Here is a 19,527-nt window from a genome sequence, read left to right on the forward strand (position 1 = left end):
GGCGTCTGCAAACTCACATCCGTGTCAGGCGTCTGCAAACTCACATCTACACTCGGAGTTTGCAAACTCAAGTCTTCTGCGTATTCTATATCTGTCAGTGTAACTTCATCACAGGTTGTTACTTGGCTAGAGTCAGCTACTTTTGAATTGGAATAACTAAAAATTTGTAAACCTTCAAGGACCTCAAGTTGCTCTTTGGCTGCATTCATCTGGTTTATATTTGTGGTCTCTGTGCTGTTTGTGTGATTCCTATTCTGTCTTATATTTTCATTGTTATTGGTGGTGTCATGTCCACTGTCAGTCATTGTGTTCCCTACATTTGTTGTATAAATACTCTCTGCGTTCTCAGTAACGTAAGGCACGGCAGACGCTCTGCGCCGAAGGCCGTCTTTTACAGGCGTGCCAGGAGAAGAGCCCCAGTCCGAGTCAAAGTATGCATTATCCAAACTCCCTTCTCGAGTTTCTGACGACTCTTGCCAGGCTGCCCTCTGTCTAGAGCATCGTGCCATTGATCGAGGGATACTGTTTGACTTGGCCTGTTCATCTGTTTCAGCAGCCTGCAAAAAGGACAGTAAATGGTTGTCCATTACCGAGCCTCCAGCTGAGCGTATGCGTCTGTTTCTTGTTCTTTTTACACCTCCTGGACTTTGTGATCTTCGCTGTGTGAAAGCCAGAAGGTCATGTAGCCCATCTTTGATGAGCAGTTCCACATCATTTTCACTACTGCTCCGCCCAAATACAGCTCGCTCACCAGCAGCCCACAGATGCCGTTTCTCTTCCAGTTCTTTTAGTTTCTGCTGTTGACGGAGATCCTGGATTTCTCTGTCCCTGTTCTCCTATGGAACAGACATTTCAATATTTCAGTAGCCAAGTATATATCATTTCAGTTCAATGACAATTTCTCACATAAAGTTTAAAATAAATTCAACGAAAAACATATCAACTATAATTACCAGTTGATACACATTATATCATATATGCACCAGTATAAAAATGAGATGTTGGCATTATTCTGCAGTACTGTTTCACAGATCTCAACAGCTCTTTGGTTGCTGATCAAAGCAGGTATTCAGGGATGACAGTTCGAAGTTAATTTAAAAACAGGGGATTATGGCTACTGAGCCAGATTCTTTAATAATCTGATTTCCACATATAAAGATTCCAGTTGGGGCATTGGTTAGCAATCAAAATTAGGAATTTTAGATAGTTGTTCTCCTCCACTGCTCACGAAGGAGTGATAAAGCCAATATTTGACTCTTACTACTGCTCTGGCTGAGAACAATCAACTCTTCAGAGACTGAGGGCTAGACCTCAGGGTTTCCTTAGCTCCATGTGATTCAGTTGCAAACTGACCAGTGCATTTTCCCATTCAACATCTATTTTATAATATGGGGTTGCTGGCCTACTGCACGGGTGTTTTGAACAGCTGTACTTACAATAACGGCAGGTGGTACCTTATCTCAAAACTTGCATAAAATTTCAGATTGAACAATTAAGAAAATTTCTTTGTGGCATTCAGTAAACTTGATCATCAATGATTAAATGCTATCAGAAATTCCTGGAATGGATTCACTTCACACAGAGAGAAAAAGTACTTGCAAAGCAACTGCAGCCATTCTAGATCAGAGTAGGATGTGAGCTGTCTTACCTTGACAGCTTTTTTGAATCTGTCACAAAAGTCTCGAAATATCTTAAAGCATTCTTCTAATTTCATTGTTTCTTTATCTTCACAGAAGAAGTCAATGAGAGTGTTGGCCTCCCTTTGCAAATCCACTCGCTCTTTCTCTAATTTGTCCACTTCTTTTAAAGCTTGCTATAGTGAAACAGACACAGAGTGTGTGTGAATGCTGGGTGGAAATCAAATTAACAAGGTCTACATTTTTCAATAAATATCAACCCCAAAAAAATCTATAGTCACATTATAACAGCACCAGCACCAACAAACACCCCCCTCCACTGACCTAAAACCATTCTACCTCGACACTATAAGGTTATTTAATCCCTGTCACTGGGTCAAAATCCTAGAACTCACTTTCCAACAACAGTGAGTGTACCTACACCAGATTGACTGCAGTGGTTCAAGAAAGCAGCTCATCATCATCTTTTCAAGGGTAATTAGGGACGGGCAATAAATGCTAGGCTTACCAGTTACATTCCATGACAGAATAAAGAAACCTCATAAACAAGTTCTATAATCTCTATTTGTGGATTCCAACACCTTTTCAAAACATCTATAAAATAGCTTTCTTCATTTTTCAAAGTATAGTAAGATTTATACAATTTATTTTGTTTATTTTTTATAAGATTTATAAAACAGATAGTATTAAAAGATATCCAACATTAGTCATGTAGGATAATTATTATGCTTAATTATAAAACTATTTACATTATTGTTAATGTATTATTTAAAACTATTAAAATTAATTATTATAAAGTGATTAAACTTTAATCAAAAAACTAACATTGAACTACACCTGTCAAACTTTGTTCTGTATTGTTTTGACACAACAGAAAATGTTGCAGTGCAATACCCATTTATATGTTGGACCCCAACTTCCTTCCTGTGTATAAGTTCATGTGAGTACCCAGTTTGTTCTGCAAGTTGGCCATCCTTGGTATCCTCAGTTACAGAGTACTCTCAAGTATGGAAACTTGCTCTATCATTCTATGAGATTGTTCCTTAGCTCCTGCAATTCTATACTTGCCAAATTCCAAATTTTTTTGTTTCATAAATGCTTCTTCCTTGGACATGCATGTTGCAATGACAAATATCCCCACTGCCAGAAGGCTTTGAATAATCTTTTAAGTTAGCATAAATCTGAAAAAAAACTCTTCCAGCCTTAGGTAGCATGCTCAGAATTAATTTCTACATTTGACAGAGATATTAACTATTTTTATTCTATCCTCATAGTCCTTGCAGCAGAACTACAATTTTAATGGCACACTTGTTAACTTCATAAAATGTGCTTTTATGATGGTTTTTTCTACCTTGTAATAATGCCTTTATTTGTAAAATGACAGTTATATCTTTTCAGGCATAATAATAACAAATTGGATTAAATACTCTTTGGTCTTAAAGTATTCCATTAAAAATTGCACATAATTATATAAATTCTAAACATATTTTTAATACTGTAATTATGACAGAAACAGTATATGCTTTGGGCATATTTTGGCCAGCATGGTGGCTCAGTGGATAGCACTGCCAGACCTGGGTTCAATTCCACCCTCAGGTGACTGCCTGTGTGAAGTTTGCACATTCTCCCCATGTCTGCATGGATTTCCTCTGGGTGCTCCAGTTTCCCCTAAACATATGCAGGTTAGATGGATTGGCCATGCTAAATTGCCCATAGTGTCTGAGGATGTGCAGGCCACTGTGGGAAATGCACGTTTATAGGAATGGGGTGGGTCTGGGTAGGATGCTGTTTAGTGGGTCAATGTGGACTCGATGGGCTGAATAGCCTTGCTCCACACTGTAGCGATTCTATGATTTGGTTAAGTACTGGAGCTTTTATCCACATAGTAGACTGCCACAAGTCAATAACATGCACAGCAATTGTATGTTATCTATGTCTCACTTGCAGCATAATTTCTGTATTCAGCAACGAAATATGAGTATTCTCTACTTAGTCAAACAAATCTCATGAGGAACATTAGACACATGTGATAGGTACAACGTGGAGAGCTTAATACTAGCAGTAGGCCAACAGACAGAATTGTGTATATTAATCTTTCTGGCTTAGACTAGCTACTGCAACAGGTCAGTGTTATTTATAAATTGAATACGGTTATCCGATATATTCAGCAGCAAAATGTTAATTCATTAATCTTCTCGCCTTCATAAAGCTGTCAAGTCAATACACAAGCACAGTACCTGTTGACACAGACTCACCTGAATGAAATCCTCCATTTGATGCAGGAGTTCAAAGTCTTGCTTTAAATTTACTTGCATCCATTTTGTTCTGCGAACAAGTGATTGTAGCTCTCCATCGATGCCGTCTACTGACAATCTGAAACAAAAATATACATTAACAACATATCAGAACTTCACATAAAATAACCTTTTTAATGGCTTTATTTTATGCCTCTCCTAGCAGCTAGCTTTAGACAAGGTCTCCTTACATAAACCTGCATCTGAAATGGCAATAAATCAGTTGTGTATGGTGCAGTATTGTGAAAGGGAAAGCAGTACTTATTTGATAGCTATCATACTGTGCACCAGCACTGTTCCAGAGTACTTATCCAAGTTACATGAGAAAAACGTAAGTGATGGAAATCTCTAGTGGAAGCAGCAAATTCTAGTCAGTAACAATAATGTGCACAGGCAGGTTATTGATGTATTTGGGGAAACTTCACTGAATATTGATTAATCCGCTGTATATTTCAGATTTTTATTTCATTTACCCAAGTTACATTTTTTTGTATCAGAGATAGTAGGAACTGCAGATGCTGGAGAATCCGAGACAACAAGGTGCAGAGCTGGATGAACACAGCAGGCCAAGCAGCATCATAGGAGCAAAAAGGCTGACGTTTCGGGCCTAGACCCTTCTTCAGAAATGGGGGAGGGGAAGGGGGTTCTGAAATAAATAGGGAGAGAGGGGGAGGCGGATAGAAGATGGATAGAGGAGAAGATAGGTGGAGAGGAGACAGACAGGTCAAAGAGGCGGGGATGGAGCCAGTAAAGGTGAGTGTAGGTGGGGAGTTAGGGAGGGGATAGGTCAGTCCAGGGAGGACGGACAGGTCAAGGGGGCGGGATGAGGTTAGTAGGTAGGAGATGGGGGTGGGGCTTGAGGTGGGAGGAGGGGATAGGTGGGAGGAAGGACAGGTTAGGGAGGCGGGGACGAGCTGGACTGGTTTTGGGATGCGGTAGGGGGAGGGGAGATTTTGAAGCTTGTGAAATCCACATTGATACCATTGGGCTGCAGGGTTCCCAAGCGGAATATGAGTTGCTGTTCCTGCAACCTTCGGGTGGCATCGTTGTGGCACTGCAGGAGGCCCAGGATGGACATGTCGTCTGTGGAATGGGAGGGGGAGTTGCAATGGTTCGCGACTGGGAGGTGCAGTTGTTTATTGCGAACCGAGCGCAGGTGTTCTGCAAAGCGGTCCCTGAGCCTCCGCTTGGTTTCCCCGATGTAGAGGAGGCCACAACGGGTACAGCGGAAGCAGTATACCACATTGGCAGATGTGCAGGTGAACATCTGCTTGATGTGGAAAGTCTTCTTGGGGCCTGGGATGGGGGTGAGGGAGGAGCTGTGGGGGCAGGTGTAGCACTTCCTGCGGTTGCAGGGAAAAGTACCCGGTGTGGTGGGGCTGGAGGGGAGTGTGGAGCGGACAAGAGAGTCACGGAGAGAGTGGTCCCTCCGGAAAGCATATAAGGGTGGGGGGGGGAAGATGTCTTTGGTGGTGGGGTCAGATTGCAGATGGCGGAAGTGTCGGAGGATGATGCGTTGAATCTGGAGGTTGGTGGGGTGGTACGTGAGGATGAGGGGGATTCTTTTTTGGTTCTTGTTGCGTGGACGGGGTGTGAAGGATGAGTTGCAGGAAATGTGGGAGACACGGTTGAGGGCGTTCTCGACCACTGAGGGGGGGAAGTTACGGTCCTTGAAAAACGAGGACAACTGAGATGTACGGGAGTGGAATGCCTCATCCTGGGAGCAGATGCGGCGGAGGCGAAGGAATTGGGAATCGGGGATGGCATTTTTGCAGGAAGGTGGGTGGGAGGAGGAGTATTCTAGGTAGCTGTGGGAGTCGGTGGGCTTGAAATGAATATCGGTTTCTAGATGGTTGCCCGAGATGGAGACAGAGAGGGTCCAGGAAGGAGAGAGAGGTATTAGAGATGGTCCAGGTAAGCTTAAGGTTGGGGTGGAAGGTGTTGGTGAAGTGGATGAACTGTTCGAGCTCCTCGTGGGAGCACGAGGCGGCGCCGATACAGTCATCAATGTAACGGAGGAAGAGGTGAGGTTTAGGGCCAGTGTACGTACGGAAGAGGGATTGTTCCACGTAACCTACAAAGAGGCAGGCGTAGCTTGGGCCCATGCGGGTACCCACTGCCACCCCCTTTGTCTGTAGGAAGTGGGAGGAATTGAAAGAGAAGTTGTTGAGGGTGAGGACGAGTTCGGCTAAGCGGATGTGGGTGTCAGTGGAGGGGGACTGGTCGGGCCTGCGGGACAGGAAGAAGCGGAGGGCTGTTAGGCCATCTGTATGGGGAATGCAGGTGTAGAGGGACTGGACATCCATGGTAAACATGAGGTGTTGGGGACCGGGGAATTGGAAGTTCTGGAGGAGGTGGAGGGCGTGAGTGGTGTCATGGACATAGGTAGGGAGTTCCTGGACCAAGGGGGAGAAAATGGAGTCCAGATAGTTGGAGATAAGTTCGGTGGGGCAGGAGCAGGCGGAGACAATGGGTCGAACAGGGCATTCAGGTTTGTGGATTTTGGGAAGGAGATAGAAGCGGGCGGTGCGGGGTTGGGGAACAATGAGGTTGGAGGCCGTGGGTGGGAGGTCACCTGAGGTGATGAGGTTGTGGATGTTTTGGGAGATGATGGTTTGGTGCTCGGGGGTGGGGTCATGTTCAAGGGGGCGGTAGGAGGTGGTGTCGGAGAGTTGGCGTTTGGCCTCGGCGATGTAGAGGTCAGTGCGCCATACTACAACTGCGCCTCCCTTGTCCGCGGACATAGAGCAGTTTTTCCGCCGCCTCCACCTCCACGCTTACTTCTTCAACCGTGAGCCTAACCCCCCCATCTACTGACCCCTTCTCCCACCTCCAACACACCCCCTCCTCCTGGACACCACCCCAAGGCCTCCTACCCTCCCTTGACCTCTTCATCTCCAACTGCCGTCGAGACATCAATCGCCTCAACCTCTCCACCCCTCTCACCCACTCCAACCTCTCCCCCGCAGAACGTGCAGCCCTCTGCTCCCTCCGCTCCAATCCCAACCTCACCATAAAACCTGCGGCCTGCTCCTGCCCCACCGAACTTATCTCCAACTATCTGGACTCCATTTTCTCCCCCTTGGTCCAGGAACTCCCTACCTATGTCCATGACACCACCCACACCCTCCACCTCCTCCAGAACTTCCAATTCCCCGGTCCCCAACACCTCATCTTTATTTCAGAATTTATATTTATTTCAGATTTATTTATATATTTATTCATATTTATATTTATATATTCATATTTATTTCAGAACACCCTTCCCCTCCCCCACTTCTGATGAAGGGTCTAGGCCCGAAACGTCAGCCTTTCTGCTCCTATGATGCTGCTTGGCCTGCTGTGTTCATCCAGCTCTACACCTTGTTGTCTTACATTTTTTTGTGACTTGCCACCTTCGATTTCATCTCTAATTTTTTATTTCCTAAATATTGAAATAAGGAACTTAAAAAATTCTGATACCAGACAACATGCCTCTTCTTGCCTCATTTGGTTTTGAACTTATTTCTTCCTGTCTCTTTCCTATTGGGATCACAGGATACCAAAGCTTTCAGAAACACTGGATATTTGTTTTACAGTTTGACACTGACAATATCGAAAAGATGCTAGAACCACTGGGAAAGGAAGGCCATTTGGACTTCCTATCTATTTAACGGATACCAGAACCACTAAAATATCAGCAGGGAATTTGTTCTGTCAATGGCGTAATTCATTTGGGTTTCAAAGGACTCCATAACAGTAGCAAGTTAAGCGATTATGAAAATCCATGGAATTGTGGGAAAGGCAAGGAAGTTGAAAACCCAGGGTTTGCTACAAACATTATCTTATTTCAATTCATCCTAAGCATCTGTAGCACACTTCTTGCATCATCTTCAAGGCTGAACAGTAGTGCTTCAAACTGATCTCCCTTACATGGTAGATCGCATCTAACAACCTTGTGTGCATTTAAGGATGAGGATCTACTCTACTAAGCTTGCTGTTGGAAGCATCATCTTTGTTTTCTGAGATTCATTTAATTTTAATCCCCAATTATCTACTTAGAAACAGTTAAACAAAATTTGTGCAGGAGTATTATCACGTGAAGTTTTCTATTTAGTCACACCCCATTTGTGTGTTCTCTGTTTGTGAACAAAATGACTCATAATAGGGTAAGGTTCGATGAGCAGCGATTAAATTCTATTCAAAATAGAGAGGAGAAAAACTCCAGCAAATTCTGAAAATCTGAAATAAAATTCAAAAATTCTGGAAATAGATAGCAACACTTTTATCATTCGTGAAATGTCTCCTTAACTCCATTTGTTAATGTCTCTTGATCTGAGATCTAAAGTTCAACTAACAATTCAATGGTTGAATGAGAAAGTTACTTATGCCCCAGAAACACATCATTTAATCCATTGTGCAAAAGAGGTTATGGTATACCAAGATGCTCAGACCAAAAGGTGTAGCACATTTTAGTGAATCCAACCTGTATTGGCAGCTTTATCTAACGTGAACATTCAGGTAATAACAAAGCTAAGCATTGCTAATGTTTGCATAGTAGACTCCAGCTACGTGATGGAAACAAAAGGAATAATAACAAACACAACAACTTAATTGATCCCACCTGCAAGTTGGCATTGGTTATGGAATAAATGGAAAGTTGTGCGTGACCTAAAGATTGTCAGGTGTGTCTGCCCAAGTTTGATTTTAAAATATGAATTTTCTGAAGTCTATTTATGACTATCTTTGGGGTAAATTTATAATTTGATAAGTATCTGCCTTGTCAATTTTGTCTTGACGTTTTGTTTCCCAATCCTTGAACTGAATGCGTTTGTGGGGACGGCAGGAGGAACAGGAATATAGAATTTAATTGTTACCTTGCGGCCTCCTGGACATGCTTCAATTTTTCAGGAAAGGTTGAAAGATTTGTGTCCTTTTTTTGTGCTTCCTGTTTGACAAAAAGACCCATTGTTACTGGCTTGTTCTCATAAATACAAAGAGGAATAAATGACACAATTGAAACCACATTTCATCTTCCTTTACATTAGTCAATGTGCATCAGAACTTCATTCTGATGTGCTGAGTGAAAATTGAATTAAACTTCCCAGAGTTAATGGTGAATCTTATCAGAAGGTTAACCATTTTGCAGTCAAGGATTTTCAACATTTTATGACGGGAAATTGCTGCCTAGTTCTGAGTTAATTCCTAGGAAAATGGGAATCTCTTCATCCACCCGTGCAAAGTGAACGAACTAGATGATAGCTGCAGACATGTATAACTACAAGTAATGTCTGAATACAAACCAGAACGACAAAGTGCAGCAAGTTCATTCCTGGTTTGTTTGCCTTTGTGTCCGCTAGCTTCAGCAATGAAGAAAGCTTGAAACCCACAGCATTTCCTGCGTGACCTCCCTAATAAGAAATGAGAAAGACACCATTCATGAGAAAGAACCAGATATATAAGTGTTGTGGCATTAAAAAAACACAAAAAAAAATCACTTACGGCATTCATGATATTGCCAGCCTGCAGAACCAAATGTAGAATTGCATGAAGTTCCTCACATGTCTTCAATTCTGAAAAACGTTAATAAGGTTACAAAGTTCAGTTAGCACCAAAGGGCGTTGTGAATGGATTGTGAAGCAGACACAGCATTTTCAGAACTTTGTAACTGAAACATCTGCAGTTTCTTAATCAACAAGTGCAGGCGTGAGGAAGACACCCACTCAGATAGAAATCCCAACTTCTGAATGCAATTTATCCTCTGGTTTTCTCCCTCCACATCTGAAAAGTTGGACAACCTTTTGAGGTCAGGGTCCTTTGGCAATAGACATTTCACTTAAACCTATTCTATTCAGGTGCAAGTCTAAACAATGGCTGTTGGCAGTACAAACAATATATGTGATAATCACAGCTGAGCCCAAAGTGTCCTCACCAGATGTTCACATACATTTGTTTGATTTATTACTATCACGTGTACCAAGGTACAGTGAAAAGTGTCGTCTGACATACTTTACAGGCAGGCCATACTATACAAGTGTAACAGAACAGAGAATAGGATACAATGTTGCAGCTGCTAAGAAGGTGCACAGGGAGATCAACATTAACATTAAAGAGGTCCATTCAAAACTCTGATAACATGTAGCTTCAGCAGGGACTGATGGATCGCAGTCAGAAGGAAGATCCACACCAACAATATTATTCAGGTCCAGGACCGGCAAGTGTGAAGGTTTGCAAGACTGGATTCAGAGCCAAGTTTCCACCATGCATCAAAATTAATATATTGCATTGCAGAACTTTACAGACTTCGAAAAATATATATACTGATCTTTCCCAAGCGAGTAGATAACTGGCACTTGAGAATTGTGCTGATGTAATTCGCCAGTGTATTTATTACCTTTTGTGGCTGTTCGAATTGCTCTCATTTCTTTGTACAGAGTAAAGCAGGCAGGAGAAAATTCTTCTTTAAGAACCATAGCCTCAACCCTCAGGGCATAGCTACAAAGCAGTAAAATTATGATCAGTGTTTCATTAAACATTTCTATATTCAATTTGCACACACTTGTATATTAATATGGAGCACAGACTGGAGGAATATTTGTTTACACACAAAGTCCTGTGGGTTGGGGTGGCGGTCTGATTGGCAGGCACCATGGTGCCATGCATTGTTCCCCATTGACATCATTGAAGAACAAGACACAGGTCACATTAAACCATAAGATTTAGGTGCTGAAGCAGGCCATTCGGTCCTTCAAGTTTCTCTGGCATTCAATGAGATCATGGCCAGTCTGATCTGACTTATCTCCCTTTCCCAATAATCATTGATTCCCTCATTGGTAACAATCTGTTTGTCCCTGCCCTGAATGTACTTAATGAACCAGCCTCTACAATATTCTGCGCTAAAGAGTTCCACAGACTCACTATCCTCTGAAAGAGGGAATTCTTCCTCATTTCTGTCTTAAATTTGTGACCCCTCAATCTGAAATTATGCCCCCTGGTTCTAGACTCTCCTACAAGGGGCAACAGTCTCTCTCCATCTAACCTGTCAATCCCTCTAAGAGTCTTATATGTTTCAACATGAGATCACCTCTCATGCATCTGATTTCCAATGAGTACAGGCCCAACATATTCAATTTCTTCTCATAAGGAAATCCTTCCATACCTAGGATCAACCTTGTGAACCTTCTCTGGACTGCCTCCACTCTCAGTATATCTTTCCTTAGATAATGGGACCAAAACTATTCACAGTATTCCCACTGTGGTCTGATACAAGTCTTGTGTAGTATTAGTAAAACCTTCCAACTTTTATGTTCCGCTCCCTTTGAAATAAAGGCCAACATTTCATTTGTCTTCTCTATTACCTGCTGAGCTTGTATGCCAAGATTTTGAGATTTATGCATGAGGACTCCCAAGTCAAAAGAAAGACAACTTCCTACAGTTTTTCCCAAATTAATAATATTCAACTCCTCTGTTCTTACTGCCAAAATGCATAACCTGATATTTTTCCCCATTATACTCCATCTGGCAAGTTTTTGCCCACTCATTTAACCTGCTTCTAATCCCTACATTTGACTCTTTGTGTCATCCGCACCACTTATCTTTGCACCTACTTTTGCATCATCTGCAAACTTGGCAATAGTACAATACATTCACTTCCCTCTTCCAAGTCATTAATATACATCATAAGTAATTGTGGCCCCAAAACTGATCCAGATAGAACAAAAACAGAAAGTACTGGAGAAACTCAGCAGGTCTGGCAGCATCTATGAAGACAGAAATAGACTTAATATTTCAAGTCCAATATGACTACTTTTCAGAAACAGACCCAGGTGGCACTCTACAAGTTACAGGTTGCCATCCTGAAAATGCCCTCTTTTATTAACTCTCTTTCTTTTATTAGTTAGCCAATCCTCTACCCATGCTAATACACTATTTCCAATAACATGGGCTCGTTTTTTGAAGTAGTCTAACATACTGAACCTTATTGAATGCCTTCTGGGAATCCAAATATACTTCATCTACTTGTTCCACTTTATCTAACCTATTCATTATCTCTTCAATAACTGGAATATATTTGTCAGGCACAATTAACACCATTTGGTCATATTGTGTATTTGATACTCCATCTTTTCTAATAGTCTTGAACATTTCCCAATGACAGATGTTAAACCAATCTGTTTGTTTCCTTCTCTTTACGAATAAGGGTATTACACTGGCAGTTCCCCAAACTTCTGGGACTTTTCCACAGACTAAGAATTCTTGGAAGACTACTATCAGTGCATTTAGAATCTCTTTAGATACTTCCTTTCATATTCTAGGATGAATCCCATCAGACCCAAGGGAATTATCAGCCTTATGCCCCATTACTTTCCCTAGTTTTTTTTTCTCTAGTGAAAGTTACTGTATTTATTTTCTCTCCTCCTTTTGCCCCTTGATTATTTAGTATTTTTGGAATGCTACTGGTGTCTTTTACCATGAAGGCTGATTTAAAGTAATTAGTCAATTCCTCTGCCACTTCCTTGTTTTCCCATTCACATTCTCAAAGGGTCCTAAGGTCACTGTTGCCTCTTTCTTCCTATTCACATATTTAAAGAAACACTTACTGTCCATTTTGAAATTACTAGTTTGCCCTCATAGTTTAGTTTCTATGTCTTTATTATTTGTGATCACTTTTTGTTGGCTTTTAAAACTTTCCCAAATTTCTGGCTGACCACTAATCTTTGCAACATTGTTGTGTTTTTTTCAATTTGATACTATCCTCAATTACCTTGGTTAACCATCGTCAGTTTAACTCCTTCTTGGAATCATTTCTCATCACTGGGATTTTTTTTGTGACTCATGAACTAGTTTCTTAAATGTCTGTCATTATTCCTCAACCACCTTTTCTGCTGAATTCTTACCCCTGTCCCATTCACTCCAGTCAACTCTGCCCTCTTTCCTTTGTAATTACTCTTATTTAAGTTTGACACAGATATTTTCAACCCAAGTTTCACACCCTTAAACTGAATACTAAATTCTACAATGTTATGGTCACTGTTTTCTAGTGAATACTTCACTCTGAGATCGCTTATTAAACCTGCCTCATTATGCATTACCAGTTCCAAAATAGTCTGCTATCTGGTTGGATCCATAATTCTCAACTTGTGATAAACGTGTGCTTGGAATCAATATAGTCAGTAAAGTAGAGCTACACAAACAAATCTTAACCTCTTGATCTTTTCAGAGCAGTGACATGTTATCTTACCTTGGCACTCGTAGCAGTAGGACCATGAATGAATCTGCAAGTGATAGCTTGTTTACATCATCTTTGAAGGCTTGTAACTTCTTTGCCTGCAGGATTGATATGTTATTAAATTAATACAACCCACTGTCACTGTTTGCTATAAAAACTAACATGAGAGAAAAAAAAATCTCTGCCAATTATTGACACATTTCAGGATATGCCCTATTTTGAGAGCCAAACACAGTAAAAAGAGTGCAAGAGATACCACAGAATCACAAAATCATAAAATTCTTCAGACCACGTGGCCCAGCATGTCCATGCTGGCTTTGTGCCAGAGAAACTCATGTTACCCTCCTCCCCTACTTTTTCTCTGCAATTTCTTTTCCAGGTGTTTTTCCATAAACCTTAATCAAAACTGCTTCCAACACACTCTCAGGCAGCGTATTCAAGATGCTAACCACTCACTGTATGAAAACATCTCTCCTCATGTCCACCAGTGGTTTTCTGTCTTTCGCTTTAAATTGGCAACCTCTGGTTTTTCATCCTTCTGCCAATGGGAACAGTTTCTCTTTATCTACTCTCCTGATTTTCTTTTAGCACCTCTCCTCTGAACTATCTCTTCTCCTAAAAAGACCAACTCCAGATTCTCCGATCAATCTTTATCTGAGAAAGTTCCTCATACCTGGAACCATTCTCTTAAGTCTTTCCTGCACCTATTCTAAAGCCTCCGAAGTTGCAGTGCCCAGAATTAGATACAATTATCCATTTGTGGCTGAAACAGTGGTTTATAAGGTTCATCATGACTTCTTCATTTTGTATTCTATGTGTCTATTTACAAAGCCCAGGTTCCCAGATGCATTTTTAGCCACTTTCCCAAACTGCCCCATTTTAATAACTTATATACATTGAGCCCCAACTCTCAGTCTGTTCCTTTAACTCCTTTAGAATAGTATCTTATAGCTTATCAGTTGCTTGATAGTATAGAACTTAAGTATCACTGAAAAGGGAGACATGTTGCAGAAGCTTTTTATCTTGTACTCATCAGCATGAATACCAAATTTTAAACGATCACAACTCTGTCTATTACCGACAGCTAGAGGAACATATTATTTGATTCGAACAGCCGATTGTTTCAACAAGTGGCCAATGAACTTCTGGGTCGGAGATGCGCCTATTCTACCTCAAAATATGCCTGGAATGAGAAGGAACTTGAAAAATTTGAACAACAGGTTAATCAAGCTGGGTTGCACTGTTATCATGCAGTGGTAATGCAAGTGGTATTTTTGACTAACAGGATGCTGCCCTCAATGCAGAATAACATTCTGCCCACCACACAATTCAGTCACGGTGTAGATGAATTTCAGTGCGGATGCAACACCAGGTATATAGGCTGTACATCAACAACATATTCCTCTGGCTGACCATAATCGGCACAGTACAGACCAACTAGCTCATACTTACAAAACATGGTTTCTACTTGCTTAGAGTTGAAAAAAGACACTTTTGGTGAAACTTTACATCTGCACTCATCAGAACAATTTTCAAGAAAACCAATTCGAGGAAAAACCAAACATTTGTCCTGCATGAGAGGTGTGCTGATTGGTTGATAAGTGGACTCTGACTGATAGAGGTTGTCATGGAGAATGCACCAATTAATGATGATTAACAGTTAACGATCAAGCTTTGTTTAAATTGTCAACCAGGTTTACAACTTTAATTGGACAAGGCACTGCCCTGAGAAATGAAAATGTCATCTACTTTTGTTGAGTTGAAATAGGGGAATCTACCAATCAGAATCATTTGTTAACCAAATAGCACTCACTCTCATACACTGATTGTCTGATACAAAGGTATCTCCTCGGGGGGAACCACTGGCAAAGCTGGTATGTTTTGGTGGTCAGGTTTCCAAGAACATAGGAGAGCTATGCAGCTTTCATTTAATTCCTAAGCCAACAACATCAGTGGACTCTAGGCTGATGGGTGTCAGTTGAATCAATAATTCCTGGTGACCAGAAATCCCATGTCAGCTACTTCCACCATCCAAATTAATTGTGGGGGTGGGGTGTGGTGATGGTTTGGTTTTCCCACTGCCAATGAATTCACATGGGACTTTGTTCATGAATCAGCAAACTTGGACGCCATGGTTCCCACTGCCACAGGCTGCATAAAATCCATCCTCCAGAAGACAGGAAGAAGTGAGGAGTAACACGCTTTGGAGATGGCATTGGGCAGGGGTGAGGGGATAAGTGGGGGCCAGGACTTCAGAGCAGATGTTAGGCTAGATGAGAAAATCTGTAGAATTGCTTTGAGGAGAGAATGAGGTGAACATCCAGTTCAGCTCTGGGGCAGGAGAGAACAATATAACCAAGACTTATAATTAGCTCTAGGTTTTTAACCTTAGGTAGAATTTGTGGGCCGTAGAGCTCAGCGCAGCATATATTCACCAGAATTATTCTGAAATTAAAGGCATTAAATTAGTAGGGTAGGTTGTTTAGACTCAGCTTGTAGTTCCTTGAGAAGATCAAAGGTGAACCCACTTAGGGGACAGTCTTAAAAATTTGAGTGTGGTCATTCCAGGGTGATGACAGGAAGCCATCTCCTTGGAAAGGATAAAGGAAATCTAGAACTTGCCTTTCCAAAAAGTGACTACGGCTCAGCCAATTAAAAATTTCAAATCAGATTACTAGATTCTTCTTGAGAATACTGGGCTGGATTTCATCTTTTTCTACAAGCAAGTTTGAAAGCAGGAAAACTTGTTAAATTCAGCAGCTAATCACGCACTCCTTCCCCATCATAATTGTATGAATGACTTGGGTAGCTCAGGGTGCCAATCCTGATATGGATCAATTAAAGACCTTAAGTGAGCAATTACCCACCGTGTCTGGAATTTAACTGGTTGCAGGGCAAAACCAACCCAGCAGTTTCCCTCTATCCCCTCCTGCCATCTGAGAGGCAGAAATTCCTTCCAAACTATCAACAGCCCTAAGATGGATTCCCCCTTTCCATCCCTGCCTAACTTTTCAGCCAGCACCTCATACAATACAGTCCATGGAACCAAGATGGGTAAATGGAGTTAAGGTGCCTGTCAGTCTTGGTCAAATTAAATGTTAAAACAGACCTAGGGATAGTGTAGCCTACTTTCGTTCCTATGAACAGTTTGAACTACAAGTAGTTAGACACCTACATTTCCAATCTAATAGATTTGCATGTCATAAAATTATGTTACAGTTTAAAAAAAATGCAGGGTGGTGTTGGTGGGGAATGAAAATAACTAAATATAGTAGAAAGAGGTACACATGTAACAGATTGCCAAGATATTCAAAGATGCACTTGCAAATAAGAGACAGTGCTGAAGATGCTAATACTATCTCATCATGCTTCAACCTTTTTGATTCAAATTTAATTTTACAATAAGGGGAAAACGGTATAAGTTCAACTTCTTGATTTGTTAACATGCAATCAAATTCAAAAAAAAATGTTTAAAGTAAATGTGTCACAAAAGCAGAAAAATGCAATGAAAAGAAACAACCAAAGCAGGTGCTTTGCCACTTGCATGCTTGCGAACTGCTAAAAATTTCTTTTCAAAGATGTTAATTTGTTCTGAATATACCACATTGTCAGGTGACACATTATACTGGTGCATGACTGCACTACACTGTGAATAGTTGGAATAATGGAGTGAAAGATGTGAAGAGTGTCTAAGACATGATTACACCATCTCCAAGAAACTGGCTGCAGTGAGTCAACAGCAGACACTTAGACCTAGTTCCCACCTGCTGCACTTTCCCAATCATGGCACACAACTTGGGAGTTTTGCTTTCATTTAACAGATGAAGCAGGGTTATATTGCTGAAGGCATGAACACCAGCACTATGTGTTAGTAAGACAGGCACTGTGCTGGTAAGATAAGGTTGTTTGAAAGTCTGGTTTTACCTCACAATTTTGGGGCTAATTAATGTTTGCCATGTTTTAAATGTGCCTGGAAGTCTAGCAGTCAAGTGCTGATTATAAGCAATTATCATGGAGTCACATGTATTGTCTCCATGCAGCCACTTCACCTGAAGGTGCGCAGAGTGCTGGCTGACACTCCAGGATGTTCTGAAAATGAAATGTTATGAAAAGAAGGGGCAAGGGGAAAGAGAGCAGAGAGGCAGATGATGTAGGACATGTTGAAGGAGACCGCCAATGAGATAACAGCCAGGTGTCTTGCCCAGTACATGGCTCCAGTGATGGAAGAACTTTAACAACTTGATACAAGTCATGAAACTAAGACTTCTTCTGACAAATGCAACTCTCAAATAACTGCACCACAACTAGCGTCACAGCCACAACATCTGGCCATACACTAACATTCACAAAATCCACACGTCTGCATTATTTAGAAGCACAATTCACAAATTAGAAACATTTCACAGATCTTGAACCTTGTGATGCTCACACATCTACCAACAAATGCACATGGCCAGGGAGGGAAGGCATAACTGGATGAGATCACTCCCATTGAGGAGGAAATGATTAGGAGGTGAACAGTTGATTCCGTGGCCAGTGACAAAGCTGAGGACAGTTTGCCTAGATAAATATCGCCTCTCCGGTTTTCTTAACAGTTTTAAAACTATTCCATGATCGTTAATTCCCCAAATCTATCCTCACTTACAAACTCCATATGGTATCATCAAACACATCCTCCTCAGTTCCTCCTGGTAGACTGTCCTAGGCCCAATTATCTCCAGTAACTTCATCAATGACCTTCCTTCCATCATAAAGGCAGAAGTGAGAATATATGCTAATGATTGCAATGTTCAACAATAAATGCAGTCTAGCCAGCGATGCTCATAGCCCATGACAGAATAAAAGAAATGGTGATTCCTCAAACACTGAAGCAGCCTGTATCAATGTATAGCAAAACCTGGAGAACATGCAGGCTAAGGCAAGTGGTAAGTAACAAGTGCCAGGTAAAGATCATCTCCAACAAGAGTGAATCTAACCATTGCCACATGGCATTACCATCACTATCCAGGGCTTACTATTTTGTAGTAAAATAAGCTGGACACACAAAATAAAAACTGTGCCTACAAGAGCGTGTTAGAGGCTGGGAATTCTCCACAAGACTCCACCTAGTGACTGCCTCTATTGCAGCCTCCTGGCTGATAAAACACAGATAGATTGCTAACTTGGCCAAACAACAAGGGATACTGGGTATGTTGGCTAAGTAAAACTCTGAAATCACAAAACCTGCACAGCAGACACACTGCAAAAACAGCAGCCAGGTGCTAATGACATTAGCATAATGTTACAGGCAACAGTTATTCACCTATCCACTAAACAAAGGAGACCCCAGACAGAAAGGCACAGGGTCCGGCTACACAAAGAAACTAACGGTAGCATGCCATCTAAATGATTGACTCTTGTTTCAAACTATTAAGTGTATCTCCCTGATTAGCCAGAAGTACAGAAAGTTCAGAAAACCATCTAAAAAGATATAAAAACAGGGGTCACCTCTCTTGGAACATCTGGCATCATCTGAGGCCTTCCAAGGAGATCAGCATGACAAGGCGCATAGACCAGCTGACCATCCAGAGAGAGGAAGAAAGCAGCTTTGCAGACCCAGAGACAGAGCCACAGAGGGAGTGACTGCGTAAATTTATAAGAGACTTGGGAAGTATTGTAACCTTAAGGGGCCAAATTGGATTAGGGATAGTAAGTTTAGTATTAAAGATTATTGTAATTTTGCTCCTAATAAAGTGTGTTAGTTTTGCTTTGGTACTGGCTTGTGTTTGTATTGACTTGGAACATTTTGGTATTGTGGGACACCTGGGCAAAATCATTCATTACATTCTGGTCGGAGTTGTCTAACTTGTTTAAAGAGGTCAGAAGTCACATGACACCAGGTTATAGTCCGAGAGGTTTATTTGAAATCACAGGCTTTCGGCGCGCTCTTCCTTCTTCAGGTGATATGCTTCACCTGAAGAAGGAGTGACGCCTGACCTTGTCCACCCCAGTCCAACACCGGCACCTCCATTTCTTGTTTAAAGAGGAACCAGACAACACCTCAAAGCTTGTCTACCATCTACAATTTCTACATCTACATTTTCTGAAGAAGGGTCTAGGCCCGAAACATCAGCCTTCCTGCTCCTCTGATGCTGCTTGACCTGCTGTGTTCATCCAGCTCTACACCTTGTTATCTCTACCATCTACAAGGCAGATTACAGGTCATGATGGAATACTCTCCACGATCCAATACTAGCAGGCCACTTTTTCAGCACCTCATCCGATATATTAAATCATTCACTCCCTTAAGTAATATTCTTCCTGTCATGATGAATAACTTCACATTTTATCACATTATACATCATCTGTCAGATTTTTGCCCACTCAACTCACTATCAATATGCATCTT

At 41.4% G+C, this 19,527-nt stretch overlaps 1 protein-coding gene across 1 annotated transcript in view; it reads right to left on the minus strand.

The window, feature by feature from the left end:
• fhdc1 (FH2 domain containing 1) overlaps positions 1–19,527 on the minus strand; it is a 78,924-nt gene that overhangs the window by 3,744 nt on the left and 55,653 nt on the right. The window contains exons 4-11 of the mRNA XM_048601614.1: positions 13,152–13,237; positions 10,305–10,405; positions 9,413–9,483; positions 9,214–9,321; positions 8,788–8,858; positions 3,893–4,010; positions 1,649–1,813; positions 1–836 (exon numbers count right to left, since the gene is read on the minus strand). The exon at positions 1–836 is cut by the window's left edge and continues 3,744 nt beyond it. Of these exons, the coding sequence (XP_048457571.1) occupies positions 1–836; positions 1,649–1,813; positions 3,893–4,010; positions 8,788–8,858; positions 9,214–9,321; positions 9,413–9,483; positions 10,305–10,405; positions 13,152–13,237 (1,556 nt within the window). The remainder of the gene's footprint in view (positions 837–1,648; positions 1,814–3,892; positions 4,011–8,787; positions 8,859–9,213; positions 9,322–9,412; positions 9,484–10,304; positions 10,406–13,151; positions 13,238–19,527) is intronic.

The sequence above is a fragment of the Rhincodon typus genome, chromosome 1 (assembly GCF_021869965.1).
Source record: "Rhincodon typus isolate 14 chromosome 1, sRhiTyp1.1, whole genome shotgun sequence".
NCBI classification, from domain to species: Eukaryota; Metazoa; Chordata; class Chondrichthyes; order Orectolobiformes; family Rhincodontidae; genus Rhincodon; species Rhincodon typus.